Genomic DNA, 18,321 nt, shown 5'->3' with positions numbered 1-18,321 from the left:
GTGAGAGTGGGTGTGTGTGCAAGTGCAAGCGTGTCTGTTGGCTGTGATGTTACCGTCATTCCCTCCAGAGCTTGTATACTGACAGCCATCAGTTACTCGCTCTGGGCTTCTCTCTTTTTGGAGATGTTCTTATCATGTTCAATGGCGGTTTCTATGAGGGTATCTATTGTAAGTCCCCGCCAGCCAGGCTGTGAGGTCTGTACCCGAGTTTTCAAACTCTCTTTCAGACCGTCCACAAGTACTGTGACTATCATTCCCCGGTGGTGAGTGCTATCTTTAATATCCTCTATCCCAGTGTACTGGGTGATAGCCTGCAGAGCCCGATCGCAGTAATCTTCTGCAGTCTCACTCTCTTTCTGTTTAATTGTGAAAATTTTGTTCCAGTTAACTACTACTGGAAAATATATACCCAATTGAGTTACTATGCGGGAAATGTTACCTTGGTTTACTTGATCTGTTAAGGGGACGTCACCATCCAATACACAATCCGTGATAAATTTTGTCACATCGGTATTGCGTGGCAGACAGGCCCTTAACACCACACGCCAATCTTTATTAGTGGGCTCATGTGAACTACCCAAATTTCTCAAAAATCTTTGACATTTGGCTAATTCCTTTTTGGGATCGGGGAAATCATTTATGATGGAATTTAGTTCTGCTCTTGTCCAAGGACAATGCATTACTACTTCCCTCGTGGGCACTATACCGTTTGCGTCTGCATTTCCATTTGGAACAGTTATTGTCCGAATGGGATGCAGACCGGTAGCGCTGCTACCTTTGACCTGGTTACCTGGCTGGGGGTTTAATCTGCTGCTGCTACGTATGGTATTAACAACTTCCTCTATGGGTGCAGAGTGTGTTAACACTTCCCTTGCTGTTACCGATGGAGATGGCGGCACCACCCATGATTGTGGTGATGCAGCATCTATCATTTGCACAGCATGGGAAATGGCAGACATTACAATAGGCTCATCATCCACATCATAAACATTTTCTTTAAGGTTGCTTAAGAGAGGGTACAATTTGTTTGTTACATTTTTATGGGTTTTTTTTTCATTGACTGTACCTACACCCCCATCCGCATAGGGTGGTGGTGGTGCGCGTGAACCATCTGTACTACCTTTTGCGATGCTACCTTGCAGTGCGTGCGCGCTATTAAGCGATGCGTCCGCGGCGCTATTTAGCGTCACCGGCGCATTGCCCGAGACTGTGCCCGCAACGCCTGTTTGCGTCGCGGGTACCTCCTTCAGCCACATTTCCCCCTCGTGCTGCCACAGTTTTAAACATTCAAAATATTTAATCTTTTTCTCTCGGGATCGCATCAAACTGATGTGATCCCGGACATTATCTAACACATTTTTATCAAAACTACCAATTCTGGGAAACGGTCTGACACTCTTCCTCGTCATATTAAACCATAAATCACAATACCTTATTGCATAAGTACCGTATTTGGTATGCATGATACGACGGGCCGATCCGATCGGCGCCTCCATTAGCAGCACATCATTGCCTAACATTTCTACTGTTTGCATGGCTCCCATTCTGGGACAACTCCTACGCTTTCCAATAAAAATTTAAACCGGTGAAAGACAATCAAGATACTTTCACTTACCTGTGGACGATTTAAGTCGGCGGCGCCCACACACCTGGATAAGATTTAGTAAGGCAACTTCCACACCTGGATAAGATTTGAAAAAGGCAACTTCCACACCCGGATAAGATTTAGTAAGGCAACTTCCAAGCCTATGAGAGTTTATATATCGGCCACTCTCACGCACCTCTATACAACAAAAGACAACATGTACACCTGCTACTGTGTATAGAACGGTAAAGCTGCTTACCGAGCGACTAGGCTAACCCTTGCACCTAGCCCTTAAGGATCATACGATACCCTTAACTTTGTTCAACAAATATTCACTGTTACACACTTTTTTCCTGCGCAGAAAAATACACGTTTAACCCAGATATTGGTAATAGAAAAAAATGTAAACCTCAATGGCTTTGTTCAAACATGTGGCAGCACAACCGGAAGTACGTGTACACAATTGTGCCACTAGTTGCATACACAGTGATGCGACCAGACCCACGTGTTATTACTTAATGCTATTATGCTACTCCCTCTAAACTTTTATCAATGAGAGAAAATAACTTTTCTCTCCATGTCCCTGGATTCTGATCAGCGCTTCCTCTACACAATAACCGGCAGTACGCTCTCAGCAACACTGTGGTAATGAAAGACTAATGCGTGTCTCAAAAGGCGCCTCCACCCTTTTGCTGAGAGGGAACTGACCGAGTGTTACCGTGTATCAGATAACGTGATAAACCTACGAGCCCCCAACTGTTGAATCGTGCAACTGAACCTTTAGTACATTCCTGCCTATAAACCTCTAAGATTCACCTGCCTAGAACCTCTAAGACAAAACCTGCCTATACCTCCTAAAACCATAAGGTGTCGCTAATTAGCGCTGTGTTTTAAATATACCATTAATAAGACTCTAAGACAGTGGAATAGCGGTCCAACGCGCTAAAGATTATTATTCAGGTAAAAGTACAGATGTTACCACGCTATGATCTAACAATGAGCGCAAACTAAATTGTACAAACATTAGGTCATAAGGTACAGTCAATACATACGCGTGCGCTCTGGGACCAGATACCGGCATCAGTAATGAAACCTTCATCGAAACAGCATAACAGGACCACTGCAGACTGGCATCTCGTTTCAGAGCACTCACATATATACCCGTACTGGGATAAGCAATACAATAGAATACGTTGGCAGGTTCTCATTGGTTCCTCTTCTTGCTTCTTCCGTTACGGTACAATTCATAGGTCAGTGCAAAGACTCAAACCAGCCTCTAACAGCCTGATTGTGTCCACTTTCCCGCTGCATAATAAATCTAGTCTAAACTATGGCATACAACATTTCAAGGAGTTATTCTCTTTATCATTCATATTTCATAGCCGCATGTTCTGATCTCCTCACCGATGCCACCGGAACGCTGTGGGAAAAGAGTAGACCAGTACGGCACCAATCACGGTCCATTTGCCATTTACTAAACCATAGTTACAGAAAACATTCATTTCTTCATATGCTGACATTGCGATTAAACCAAATAATAATCATTCCTTTCGTGCTGCGGGACCATTGCTTTTAAATGTGTATGCGGGGAGAAATGACATTAAATTGTGTTGTGCGTTTGAGGGTCTGTGGGGCACTTAGCGACCAGCACTAAGTTGGAAAGGCTTCTGTGTATGTGTGTGAGCATGCCAGGATGGGTTTGGGAAAGATCACTAAAAAGCTGGCTGTGCGTCTAAATAGCTATTTTGCGTTGTCCTATGTTTAACATGAAGTGCAGGGAAAACACCACTAATTTGCTACTTTTTGCTACATCGCGTATGTGTTAATGTGAATGCAGGGGAAAACACCACTACTTTGCTACTGCTCAAATATGTTTGTGGTGATTTTAATGTGTTGCAAAGTTATTTTATGTCTGCTAAACACCGTCGGTAGGTGTTTGGGGAAGATTGTGAAAAAGCTGTTCGTGCTACTTTTTAGCAACTTTGCGTTGTGAGTAGCAAAATTGCTACTTTTAGCAATTTTGCACTGTGGATTGTGTACTATGGATTTTTGACAAAATGGCGCTTGTGTAAGCTTTCTTTTCTAAAATGGAGTCTTGCTGCCACTCACAAGATGGCGTCTTGAGGCCAGTAGCAAAATGGCGTCGTCGCGATTAAATTTTAAACTGAACTTGTCTCAGCCAATTATTCAGCTTCGACAAGACATTAGTCAGTTTCTGTATCTGTCTTACAATTCAGTTGCTTGTTCTAAGCTTTAAAAACTCAAGGAAAGAAAGTGCAAGCATCTCTTCATACAAAATATTTGCGGAGTGAGCAATGATTACATATTCGCTGAAGGTGTGAGTCACACTTGGCCCCTGCATGCTCCTGCTCGCTGATTGTAGTATAGAACAGCCCGAGCATTATTGTTTAAACACTGAAGGTTTTCACATTGGTTATAATGAAATAGAAACAGCAGGCCTATTAAAGTCCAGTTTCACAAAACATAGGATTAGCTACAAAAACACCATCACAACCAAATATATTTACTGCAAGAAGAGATCAATTTTTTCAGAAGATATAAAGTAGTAGATGAACATATTTAGGATTTACTAACCTTTCTTAAAGGAATAGTAAAAGTGTTGACCATTGTACCAAATCACATTCCTAGCAAACTGCCTGCATATTGTCTATTCTGTGTGCACCTCTTTCTGAATTGTGTTGTACATCTGCTCCATCACATTAGGGTTTATTTACTAAGCAGCCACTGTTGTAAAAGCCACTGCTTCCAGGCATGTTTAACCCACAGTTTAACAGGGTAATGCTTTTAATAGCAAAACATGGGGTGTTTTCAGGGCACCTGCTTCCGCCGAAGTCACAGCTCTGCTCTCCAAAGCTTGTGGCTAACCATTTATGCTTATAAGAGACACCTGCTTTGCCTTTTTTTAAGAACGGATTGGGTGGACCTGTTAAGCTAGAGCGCCATCGCCAAGCCCCTACATAACTTTTGCACTATTCTGCCCAGGCAGCAACAATCAAGCACAATAGGTGCTAAAATGTAGAGGTTGGTTGGTTAACTGCTCCCAGGCCTGTCTGGTGGCTGGGTGAGGGCCAGGACCTCTTAGGGGGTGCAGACACGCTCCCTACAGTATACTGCTGCTGCAGAATGTACAGTAGCCCACACACACTTGACCACGTCCCCAAGTTCCGTGGCCCCAAAATATATCCCAGAGTCCCCACTTAAATGTTGTCCTTTTCATGCTTTACACAAATAAACGCATACCTAATAATCATAAATGCATACCTAATAATAAAGTGTTAGTGTGAAGTACAATGAGAAAAATATTAGATCATTATTAAATCATCCAACAAGGTATAAATCACTAATACAGATGTTTAGAAAAGATTATAATTTTAAATTACTTTTACTAAACTTAAAAAATATATTTTTTTAAGGTATTTTTTTTTTTTTTATTCAGTAACCATAATCACTACAATTTTTGCTGTGGCAGCTGGGCAATAAAATATTGAACTTTTACCGCCTCTATAAGTAGCAATAACAAATTCCTGTTATAGCTGTGATACATTTTTCTTTAAAAAATAGTCCCCACAATGCTACAACTGAGGCCAAACACATGGATAGCATATACTTCTGTGTGGTGTGTAGGACCTTAAGTAATATGGAAGTAGAGACATACTTAAGCTCAATTAGCACCCCACCCATAAGCTGATCCATGTGGGCACATCCATTTGTCCTGGGGCTCCATTATTTGTCTGACTGATTGGCCAAAAGAACTGAGGCAGTGTCGCAGTGCAGAGGAAAGAAAGGTGTGAGAAGTAGGACCAATCAGATGCCACAGCCACAAATACGGCTTCTGATAGGTCCTTCCACTCACATACCCCCTTCTGCAGCCATTATCAAAGTTTTCACCACTTTACCTTGAAATGTGCAGAAGCTTAGATTACATGTATAACTCATACTTACATTTCACATTTATTTAAATAAATAACTAATGGATTAAATTAGTACTGATAACTGCGATTTCTGGGAACAAAAGGGTAAGGTTACAAGGCAGATACGACCTACTATCTATAACATGCCTATGAAATAGATTGACAGAATTAAGAAGCCAGTCAAAACAAGTATGATAGCCAGCTTTACCTTTTTATAAGCAATAGAGAATACAATATTATTTGGCACATAGCATCAGAATCGGTATGAAATACCGATGGCTGAATAGCCGCCGGTTCTCATACCGAAGCCGGAAGCCCGAAGGGAGGATATCCCGACAGCGTCGGTAAGTACTCTAACCCTCCCCTCTCCCCCCCTAACCCTCCCTTAGGAGTGCCTAACCCAAACCTCCCCTCAGTGGTCCCCAACTCTGTCACCCCCGGGGGTGCCTAAACTTAACTCCCCCTTCCTGCACTCTAAACCTAACCCTCCAGGGGGGTGCCTAGCCCTAACCTCCCCCCTGGGGTGCCTAACTTTAACCCCCCCTTCCCCTACACTAACCCTTGGTGGTGCCTAATCCTAAATCCCCCCAGGGTGTCTAAACCTAACCCTTCCCCCCCCTGCGGCTACAAGCTAACTCTTCCCGGCTTACCTCATTCGGGATACCGGGTGTCAGGATTTCGGCATTGGACTAAAGATAGGCGTCGGCATTTTGACGCTTATCTTTAGTCCCGGGTCGGCCTTCCGTCATCGGGATTCTGACGGCCGGCATTCCGGGCAGTGGTAATTTAACCGCATCCCATAGCATCGATCGAGAAAATTGAATATTGAACATACCGTAAGACAAAACTTTGAGCAGTTTTGTTCTCCGTAGATTTTCAGAAAAGCCTATATTCAACCACAACCTCCCTAAATTAATACTCCAGTGCATGTAGTATTTATATGATAATACAGCTCTATGTTTTCTCTTCGACTTACTGCAGGAAAGCATAACACATAAGTTTATCTTTATAACATATTACTATTATTATAAAGATCCCTGTAGTAACAGCCCTCCTGTCCCCTTCGATTGTATCCTCTTCCCCTGTTACCTTTGACAGACTTCCAAAATAAAAAGTTAAAGGAAAGAAGCAATGGAAAATGTGCCATTTATAGAAATAACCAAAAGTTAGATGTCAGACTTCTTCATTTAATTGCCATGACTACTTGTCCCCTGAGATTTGACTAGGTCTGGATAAATGCAATTTAAATATTAATGACTGCGCTCAATTAAACATATTAGTATAAACATTCTTTTAATAACTTATTTATGACACATTTGAAAGAAAATTAAATGATCAAATAAATTTGAGTGTAACACTTTATTTTAATTTGCATCGAAACATATGTTTCTTTCCTTATTATATATTTGTACATATAATAATATTATATGACAATTCATTGGGCCATCTGAACATTTCTAAAAAAATATTTGCAAGTATTCTTTACTAACTTATTATGAAGAAATATTTTTTAATCGAGTGTTTTTATTAATTTTCTTGTACAATAAATAAACAGTACAAATACAGAAACGTATATGAGCAGTGTGTCGCGTCAAATATTAAAATAGATGTATAAAATAATCAAGTGGTAATCTAACAGTAGATTTGACAGTAAATATTCATAACATAAATTAGGACAATTTGGAGAAATAGATAATAAATCCAACAGTAATAATGGTGATGGGTGTGGTATAAGAGATAGACAGTAATTAGTTATACAATGTCTAGATAGACACCAGACGTTAGACAGTCAATAGTTAGACAGGGAAAAAAGTTAGACACAAACAAAAGTCAGACACACTAAAGTTAGACATGTAGAAAGTTCAACAGGTACAAAAGGCCGACAGAGTCAAAAGTTCGACATGAACATGGTGGACACAAAAACGGTCGACAATTATTATTTTTGTTTTTTAGCCCTAATCTTTACCCTAACCCTAACCCTCCCCTTGGTGCCTAACCCTAACCCTCCCTCCTGGTGTCTAACCCTAACAGTCTGGGTAAGTGCCTAATCATTACCGTGGGGGTAAGTGCCTAACCCTCCAGTAAGTGCCTAACCCTAAACCTAGCCCTAATCCTAGGGACCCTGTCGACCTTTTGTAACTGTCAAACTTTTTACATGTCTAACTTTAGTGTGTCTGACTTTTGTCTGTGTCGAACTTTTATCCTTGTCTAACTATTAACTGTCTAACATATGGTGTCTATCTAGACATTGTCTAACTAATTACTGTCTGTCTATAATCCGGAACCCGATGGTGATAGTCTAATAAAGAGTGTACTGGCTAGCGGAAGTGCAAAACAATAGTAATAAAAGTATCAGAGATTCTTAAGCAGAACTATTAGAGAACTATTAGAGCTATTAGAACTATTAGAGGAGGTGAGAAGGGCATAGCGGCAATCTTGCCATAGGGACCATATCTTATCAGACTTTTTGGGACATTTACGCTTCTGATACGCAAAACATTCATGAGAAACTGTTATCAGGGACCATACATGTTCGGGCGATACACACCGAGCTAATTACACGTATGAAGATATACTTAGTGTAGGCATTGAAAGTTTTATGAAATACACCACTTTAATACCTTGTTTTTAAAGTTTTTAATAATTGATTTTAACTATAATCTATATAATAAGCGAGAAAGCGTGTCTGTCTGTCTGTTTTTTGTCCTTTATGCATGGCTACTGTGACCTAGCTCCACCATGGCAAATTTGGCATGGTAGTGTAGTTTGACCAGGATTAGGTTTTTGCCTAGGTTTGGACTTCGTCAAGGTCAGACACTGTCACACAATCGCTAAAAATGGGGACACGGGTTTCAGGGATGGCTCCAATGGAAATTCAGTCTGCCAAAAACCTGTGAGAATGCAACAAAAGTATCCTTTTCACCTCAGTTTGAGTAAACTTGATGACATGCAAGTTCATAATAAAACCAGAGCCTCTGTGTTTGCATGCAAAGGCGTAACCAGGGGCGTAGAGAACCGACCTAAGGCCAGGAAGAAGTGTGGCCTAATCATGGGAGGTGTGGCCACACCCCTTAGGAAAAAAATAAAAAACCTTTTTGCAGCACCGCGAGGCAGCACTGCACAATGGGAAGTGTGATCACTCCCCCCCACAGACAGAGGAGACTGCTGTTGCTCTGCAGCAGCAAGCAGTCTCCCATTGCAGCCCAGCTGGGATGGGCTGCTGACAGGTAAGAGGTAGGGAGGGGCTGCATCAGACTGGGCCCCTCCAACAAGTCCGGGCCCAGGTATTTAGTACCCACTCCACCCCCCTCTCGGCTAACTAGAACTTTGTGGGACACATAACAAGATCTTACAAAGACCCCCCCAGAGGTAAAAAAAACCCACATACATTTGCCCCCACACAGACCCCATTCATGTTATACTACACAGACCCCATTCAGATTATGCCACACAGAGCCCATTCAGGTTATGCCACACATTAGTACCCCTAATACACATTATGTCACGCAGTAGTAGTGCCCCTTATACATTATGTCACACAGTGAATGCCCCTTATACTACACAGTAATGCCCCATACACATTATACCACACAGTAATGCGCTTTACAGATCATGCCACATGGTAGTAGTGCTCCACATAACACATTATTCCACACAATAGTAGTAGTAGTGCCCCATACACATTATGCCCCCCCAGCAACTCATCTCCCCATGTCCCTCCAGTAGCCTCTCATCTCTCCCTGTGTGCCATCAGCAGCCAGCAGGTGTGGAGGAGCCGGGCCGCCAGCAGGCAGCTGCAAACATGGACAGACAGTGCCGGGGCAATTTGAATCTGGTGCCGGTCGTAAGCCAATTGGAACTTGCAGACTGGTAGCTGTTCAGAAGCCACCACTGTTGACTGGCTGCCAGTCTGTGAGCTCTGATTGCCTTGCAACCACCGGCAGTGTCTCTCCATGATTATGTGCCAGTGCGCCAGCTGTGATCAGCTGGCGGGCTAGCACCAAATCAATATCGCTGACAACTGGGCCTCCCTCGACGGCGCTGACTGGACCGGCCCACCTTGTGTCCATGACTGGGTGCACGGGGAGCGGCGGGCCACAGAGGCAGCTCAGGCACCATAGCAGCCGCACCCCTTGCACGCATGGTAGTTATGCCACTTTTTGCATGCATGTTAGCAAACAGTGGGGTCCTTTTCAGAATCAATGGAAGGGGTTATAGGCAAGGGCAATGTAAACAATTATTATTATTATCATTATTATTATTTAGGGGTTATATATTTTATATGAATATTTTAAAGAATTTCTGAATTTCCTAGACATATATATTAGCTTTCAGACAACAAATGTGCAATTCATCAGTTGTCAACATAACTGTTCAAGCATCGTGTCAGCAGCCTCAGTTACTGTACCTGGCATGGTCCAAGTGTGATTCCATAAATTTTTGATACTTCTCTAGTGCCAGACTCTCCACAACCAAGCAGGAGATGGAATATAAGGAAGGCCAAGCGTCTCGTACATGATTTTGTTGATATTCGTTCAGTAGTCCCCAACTGGAGGGCACTCCCATAACACAGGGGAAGGGATCCCTCAGCTGTACTGCACCTCTCACATTATCTGCTGCTATGCTGTACAGGTGTATAATAATCTCCAAATCCATTTTCCCAGAACTAGTATTAATTAGTACTGGCTGTAGGTGACCATCTCTTGGATATCTCCTCCTGCCGTCCAGCCATTTATATATGATTTGTGTAGTGGAGTTAGTAATATGTTTAATAGTCTTGCTTCAGGTGTGCAAAATAAATAAAGTCTCTTTTCCTATGCTACTGTCCCATACCTGGATAAGGTATAACTTGTCCATCCTCAAGAGCTGAAAATCATAATCGTTGTGCCAATCATATGTTGGGTGTAATATTAAGAGGCAATTTATGCCATTTTTTTCTAAGCAATCAGCTATATTTTCTCCTCCACATTGCAGAGTCAATTCACTGAAATAGCCATATATTTTATCACTAGGGATAACAAATTTGGGGCAGAATTCACCTGGATCTCATGCCCTCACCATAATGAATGGCAACTTACTAATGCAGAAAGGGACCTACAGTATAAAGTCGCTTTTTCTGTGTCAATTTAGTGTATGACCCATGCCCTCTGTGACAGGTCAGAACTGAATATTGATACACCGGTTGAGATGTATCCAACCTTTTAAAGAGGACAGGTAAAGAAGTTACCCAAGTCAACCAATCAGCTTTCGGACTCAGCAAATACCCTTTTACAAGGATATATTACACACGTTTAGTTTATCTACACAAGTCTAAGAGGTGTCGGACGCCACCCCAAAGACTGTGCTGTACTATTTTTCACCTTGTCATTATATGTTATAACACAGCATTAAGTACATCTTATTTTACTCCAGCTATCAATTGTTATATCTTTTTTCATTGTAATTATATATGTAGGAATTATTTTTCCTTTTCGCTTTAAACATTGTTTATTCAATTTACTTTACCTTCCTTCGCTGTTGGGAAGGAGATATTAATTTTGGATCCTTGTTATGTTGTTTTCATATTTACATATTAGTAAATATATACAGAAGTCTGCTAGATTCTTTTATTAGGAACTGAGGTACTTTACTGGAAAGTTGTAACAACTAGTTCATCCATCGACAGACGCAATTGTCTTTTATTATAATTTCAATCAGCTTCTAGCTGTCATTTTATAGAATGTATGTGATAAATGACAGCTAGAAGCTGATTGAATGCTATGGCCAACATCTTCACTTGCCCTCTTTTGAAGGTTTGATACATATCCCCTTTAATGAGTTAAACATGGCACCCTACATGCTCACTAACAAACATATATTAGTTTATATTAAAGTTAAATGCACTGTTTATATTCAGACTTCTAAAGTTTATGTCATTTTTTCTACTTGGGATAAAATTAAACTGATCGGTTTCTTACGAGGACTGAATGACTGAGATAAGTCTGATCACTTGCACCTTAATAAGTACATATTGTTTGACATTTAACAAAATTAAATAAGTCACTGATTTCTTTGATGGCTATGGTATAACTGCTATTACTGTTATAGCGTTAGTGAATTGCACAGGTCTATTCCGATTATCTCTCCTACAGTACCTAGATTTCTACCATCTACCTATATATTGACATTGGGCGTCAGGGAAAAATGTACTTGTAAGGTGCACTAATCGGTAAAACAAAAAAATCAAAGTGGACCTTTTTTTAATTTAAGACATAACTTTAATTATGTCCAGTAAAAAGACAGAATGAGTAAACCCATTAGGTGACGAAATATAGAAATGTCATTTTTAAATTATATCACCTTAAAACTACTGCACAGCTTTGTTTATCCCCATTAACTGCTACTATTAAAATTGCATAGAACTGTATACACAGCTGTATTGTAACAGACAGCTAAAAAATGTTTTATGCACTTTCAAATATATTTTATTTTAATCAAATGTTTTTCATAATATACAAATCTGATACAAGCTTGTGCCTTTTTTGGAGAGCCTTGCAGTAATATTTTTTCTGAGGATGGCTGTGTATGAGGACAAATACATGATTGTCCGTTGTTGTGAATTTGCCAGAGATGCTATAAAAACCTCTAAGTCTATACAGAGATAATATGAAAACCTAAAGCCTCCCTCGTTGTCAGTGTCATGTCTCCCAGTACTGGATAGTGAGTAATCTCCCAGGTTGCATGCTTGAGCTTGTTTGGGATTCTTGCATTACAGATGTTTCATCCTGGAAACCAAACATAGTTTCTATGTAGTGCACCAAATATTTCCTATCATGGCAGCCATTGTAAAAATAGACTGAAGCTCCCTTTCCTCTGTTTTCATGTGTGAGAGAATTCATTCTGCAGGAAGTTTTGTGTGGTCCGAACATCTTTTTTTTCTTTAACTTGGAGAGGTGTAACCATTATGGTAGAAAAAAAAAAGCTTTGAAAATTGTTCTGCGTTTAAGACGTGTAATAATTATGTCTGTGATAAAACGTGAAGACTTGTTTCTGGGTACTAAAGGATATATGATTCAGAGGTCATTTCATGATTAAAGTGTGTGTGTAGAGCAGGAATGGGGAACCTCAGGTCCGGGGATCGTATTAGGCCCCCGTAATAATTTGGTCTGGCCCTCAGAGCTTTTTTCTGCTAGCCTCATCTGGCTAGCAGGGTGCCTAGAATGGCACCCTGCAGCCAGAGTCTGTGAGGCAGTGCCACCTGGAGCGACCTTAGGACGCTTCAAGCAGTCACACCGCTGCCCTTACCGCTCCGCAGGGCATCCTCAGGATACCCCGGGCATTGCTGTAATCACCGGCGATTGTGACCCTGCCCTCATGTGATGTCACACGGAGGGGGCATGGCCTACACCGGGCCCGCAAATAATATTATATATATCAAAATGGCCCTCGGCAGAAAAAAGGTTCCCCACCCCTGGTGTAGAGCATGGGTTCTCAACTCCAGTCCTCAAGTCATGTTTTGTGGATTTCTTTAATCATGCACAGGTCAGTTAATCTATTTTGCTGAGTCAGTAATAATCCCACCTGCTTCCACAGACAGAAATCCTCAAAATATGACCTGTTTGAGAAATTTGATGATTGAGGTTGAGAGCCACTGGTGTAGAGGTTTTATTGTAGTTAAGGTAAGGTACAGAACAAGATTTATCATTGGGCACAATAGACTTATGCTTAGGGGAGGCTGAAGGTTACTCCTTGCTTGCATAGTGCATACATCTAATATTTTTTATATGAATTATTTAATAAGACAAATCATTTGTATATTTCATTATTTTAGGCACTTAACTCCCCACCTCAGTGCGTAACCCTAACCCTCCCCGGGGGATGCCTAACCCTGATTTCTCCCTGGGGGTGCCTAAACCTAACCCCCCTATCCTTGAGAACAGTGATACTTACCCGGCATCCGGACGTTCGGCATTGTGGCGGTCAGGATGCCAACGCCGCTATCCTATCTCATTGAGGATAGCGGCATCGGCAATTTGCCGGCAGTCGGGATTCCGGCATCGGTATATTGATAGCTGGGATCCCGTCCGCCGGCTTTTTAACTTCATCCCGAGAGGGGGCCCTGGATGGAGACTGCACACGGGCCCCCTTCTCTCTTAGGGCCATATTCAAGTAGAAGCGAAAAGCCATCATCCGCGGAAAACTATCGCTGATCTCGGATTTTCGGTGGTCGGAACCTATCTCCAAATTCAATTCCAGACGGATTTCGCCTACGCGGAAAGTCAGTGCAATGTAACAGGCAAAAAATATTCGCCTAAGAATAGCAGGAAAAAAGAAGTGCAACATTTTTAATTTGAGGTGCAACCGTGGGGAAACCACTCAGAACTCTTGGGACAGCCCCTAAAGGACAACTGTGTCAAAAAATCCAGGGAAAAAACTTAAAAACACCCAAAGCACTGATTGTGATCGCCCTGTATTCAACATTGTGATGTGTAAAATGTGTTTAACAATGAAATGTTTTGGAATTGTGATGTTTGTGTATAAAATATTGTGGGGAAATGTAGTATAGGCAGCAGCCAGGTAATATAAACTGTACAGTAAAAGTTATTTGCAGGATTTATGTAGCCCGCTAGTCTATAGTTATATACCAAGCTAGCCTGCGCATGCATATCAGCGCACCCCAACAGTGCACACGTCTTATCCATCTGTGTGACTTATGTACACTGACTGTCATTGCAATATTGAAAATGGGACTCAGAAGGGAAAGTCCTGCTCAAGTAAATCTACACCAAGAAGCACAGCTTCCTATCGCCTGTGGCACAGCCACGCCCCCAACGTGACACTCCACGCCCCCATTGTGACACAGCCACGCCTCCAATGTGACACAGCCACGCCCCTTTTCAGAGGCACACTGCCACTTTGCAAAGGCTCTCTCAAATTACAAAATTGAAATGTTACTATGTGCTCCATGCTCTACATCACCCCTCTGCAGCAGGTTGTCACGGTAATATGGATGCACTTCTCCAACTACTAAACAAGCTGTGACTGACAGCTGTGAAAATGCCCAATGTCACCAGGCTGACTCATACAACTGGGGGAAGGGTCAGTGATGTTACAGTAACTCAATCTCAGCTCCTGACCTGTTTCAGATCACATCAAAATAGTTTCCTTAAAATGTGGTCAGAATTGTAATTCTATGTGATAGATTGGTAATACTAGACTGGGAAGCACATTTTTACACTGCCATTTAGAGTTGAGCTAGGATGTGCAACCTCCCAACTCAAAATCTGTGTATATTAGGGATGACCATCGGACATCGATGGCTCACAACCATTGATGGTCTATGATCAATGGCAAGTGTTTTATACCATCAATGGAATGGCACCGTTGCCATAACATCAATGGCGAATGCCATTGGTTGAGGTATGAACATTATGAGCAGCACTCAACCATCGATGGTAAAGCCTTATTTTAAAAAAATCTCCCCCACTCCTCCACAAAGTAAAACATGGTTTTGCCAGTGTCCAAATGACACCTATAGGGGCATATGTATCAAAGCTTGATGTGAAATTAAATTGTGAAATATATATCACCAACCAATCAGCTCCAAACTATCATTTCTTAAACACAGCCTGCAAAATGTAAGTTAGAAGCTGATTGGTTGGTGATATATATCTCACAATTTTATCTCACATCAAGCTTTGATACATATGCCCCATAATCTTAAATTTTCTCCTAACTCCAAAAGGGAACCCATATGTGCACAGTGCACTGTTCTCTCTAGGTTATTATATATTATTTTTACAATGTTTTCACTTATATAAACACAAGATTATTAAAACAATATAAAAAGAGGGTTTTTTAGCTGCACTAAACTAATGTGTAAGGTAGGAAGTGAATCACTAAGCACATCCACAAGGGACTCTGCAAAATCGCTGACCTTTTAGCAGAAAATAGGCTAAATGTTAATGTTGGAGTGTCTGTAATATTGCTGAATCACTCTCTGTATTCAGGAGCTGAGGTCGGAAATTGAGCTTGAAGTGTCAGGAGACACAGATGGACTTAACCTCTTCTTTACTGCACACTGTAATAATGAAACAGACACCCCAAATAGCAAAAGGTGCCAGGGAATAAAAGTCGGCAACAGGGTAAGTACACCTTCAACCACAAAATGTATGTATATATATATATATATATATATATAATATATAATATATATATATATATATATATATACATACATATATACTTTGTGTAATATATATACACATACACACACACAGTATTTTTATGGTATTGTATAGCAATGCAGTCCATTTTTTTTTATATTGTCATTTGCTAGTATCACAATAGGGGTGAGTGCAAACTTTGCATAAAACCTACCGACCAAGTAGACCCTTTAGTGTCTATTAATGATGGAATACCCTTTTTCCTCAATAAGCTTCATGTGTTATCGCTGATATTCACAGTGACAGATGTCTGTTCTGGCAAAGTGAAAACCAGATCAGTCTTAAGCTGCATACACACACAACAATTTTGTTACCAACGATTTTATGAACGATTTTCTGTCAGATTATCTGTCAGATTTTTTAAAGTGTAATGAACGATTTTTTTGAACTACAAACGATTTTTGCATATTCCCTTAATGAAAATCATTGAGTTGACAAGTCTGACTGAACTACAAACTACAAACGTGAACGCGCATGAACGATAATCATTCATCATTTGACTCAGAAAGTGAACAATTTTTTCAAACGATTATCGTTAAATATCGTTTAACGATAATCGTTCAAAAAATCGTTGTGTGTATATGCAGCTTCAGTCTTAGCTGCTATGCAGGTGCAGTCAAATGTGGGATTTATTTGAACAGGAAAAGCGGGGAGTGACAGAGAGAACAAAGATGGGCAATAGCAAGTGACACTGATTCATAAACATTCTACAAAAAGAATACACTCTTTATTAAAACAAATCCATCAAGAATACTAAAATGTGGTAGAGCCTCGGGGCCTGATTCAGACTTGGGAATAGAGGGCCTGATTCAGAGCCACTCGTAAGCGGCCGCTCGTTCGCTCCGAGCGATGTTCGCACAACTGCGCATGCGTATGGGTTGTAATACGCATGCACGAACCAGTCATTGCGGTCGGAAATTGTGTGCTCGCAAAATAGCGAATGCCTGCTAATTTGAGTGACAGGATGAGGCGTTTGCTGGTGGTAACAGGGGAAGGTGCTTGAAAACGGGGAGTGGAGATCCGAACGCAGGCGTGCCAAAAGGTCAAAACGGGCATTTTAAGGGTGTGCATAATTAACAAAGCAGCGTCATTGACCATGTCACTTGGTTGTTTCTTAACCTGAAATGTTCGCATGATTGCGGTAGGAAAATCCAACCACAAGCACTGCGAGCAGTTCAGACGCCTTTCAGTGTACTCGATTAATCAAATAAATAGCGGAGATGACGTAGGATGCGAGCGGCCAGGGGGCGTCTTTACAAAATAGCGAGCGCATATTTCGTTCGCTCGCTCGCTCAGACATAGAGGCATCAACAGACCGCAAAGAGCGAGCGCTCAATTTAAATAGCGGCCCCTTTTTCTGAACGACCGTTCGCAAATAGCGTCCGGCTCTGAATCAGGCCCAGAGTGAGATATCTCTCTCAACTGATCATCTTGGTGAAACCATGTTGCACTGCAGGTGGGGCAGATTTAAAATGTGCAGAGATTTAGATTTGGGAGGGAGGGGACCAAACTGAAATCTAAATTGTAGAGTAATAATAAAGCTGTGCGGTATTTGTGGGCTACATGTAAAAGCAGCCAGTATTTACCCTACATGCAAAAAAAATGTATGTATTTACATTACACCACTTGCATTGCAACATGGTTTGTCCAGGTACACAGTTAAGTGCTATCTCTCGCTCTATGTGCATGCAAACTATAGAGTGAGAAATTTGTTCTGTGTGATAGAAAGAATATCCTAACTTGCTCTAAGTTTTCCAACTTGCAAAACTTCAACACGGTAAAATGAATAATGAACATTGTGGTGTATCATACCTGATAATGGAGAAAGTTCAAGAGCTCTATACAAATTGTTTTTAAAGGTTTGGGTTGTTTACCAGGAATATGTCTATCAGAAGTCATAGCCAATTGGAAACAAGTCACTAGCACCAATGGATAAAATCACCCATTCCAGAAGGGACACAATTCTGTTCCTCGACTTCCCTCTTAATTTATGATTGCCATCACCTGTGTTGAACTAGTTAATTGTTGAGAAAGGTGTTTCAACATAAGAGACCCAGTCATAAATTAAGAGGGAAGTCCATGCTTGACCAGAGATGATGTAAGGCCCACATACATCAGCAATTGATTGCAGCAATTCTGCAATTGATTGTGTATAAAATTCTTTCCCTTTTTCAATCAATTGCAGATTGCAGAATTGCCACAATCGATTGAAAAAGGGAAAGATTTTTATACCCAATCGATTGCAAATTACAGAATTGCTGCAATCAGTTGCTGATGTATGGGGGCCTTTAGTTAGTGGCTCAGTCAATTTCATTTAACCACCTGTGCTTGAGGGCATGGCGTCCAAAAACGCAGCAGCAATGCTATCATCGTATAACTCTGATTTAGGCCCTGCATAAGGAAGACAAACACAACATAATGGGGCTGATTTTGAGTTAGGAGCAAAGAAAAAAACACAAGTAACATTACACCTTGGCAAAGCCTTGTTGCACTGCAGTAGGGGGTAGATTTAAATGTGCAGAGCTATTTAAAGGGGTGTATCCAAACTCAAGTCTAAATTGCAGTGTAAAAATAAAGCTGTCCAGCATTTGTGGGCTAC

At 41.2% G+C, this 18,321-nt stretch overlaps 1 protein-coding gene across 2 annotated transcripts in view; it reads left to right on the top strand.

The window, feature by feature from the left end:
- Positions 1-18,321, top strand: part of ITGB6 (integrin subunit beta 6) — a 124,456-nt gene that overhangs the window by 60,497 nt on the left and 45,638 nt on the right. For both annotated transcript variants that reach the window (XM_088474806.1, XM_088474807.1), the window contains exon 9: positions 15,507-15,641. In XM_088474806.1, the coding sequence (XP_088330932.1) occupies positions 15,507-15,641 (135 nt within the window). The remainder of the gene's footprint in view (positions 1-15,506; positions 15,642-18,321) is intronic.

The sequence above is a fragment of the Taudactylus pleione genome, unplaced genomic scaffold (genome assembly GCF_031769625.1).
Source record: "Taudactylus pleione unplaced genomic scaffold, aTauple2 ptg000156l, whole genome shotgun sequence".
Classification (NCBI taxonomy): domain Eukaryota; kingdom Metazoa; phylum Chordata; class Amphibia; order Anura; family Myobatrachidae; genus Taudactylus; species Taudactylus pleione.
This window is presented reverse-complemented; position numbering and strand designations above follow the sequence as displayed.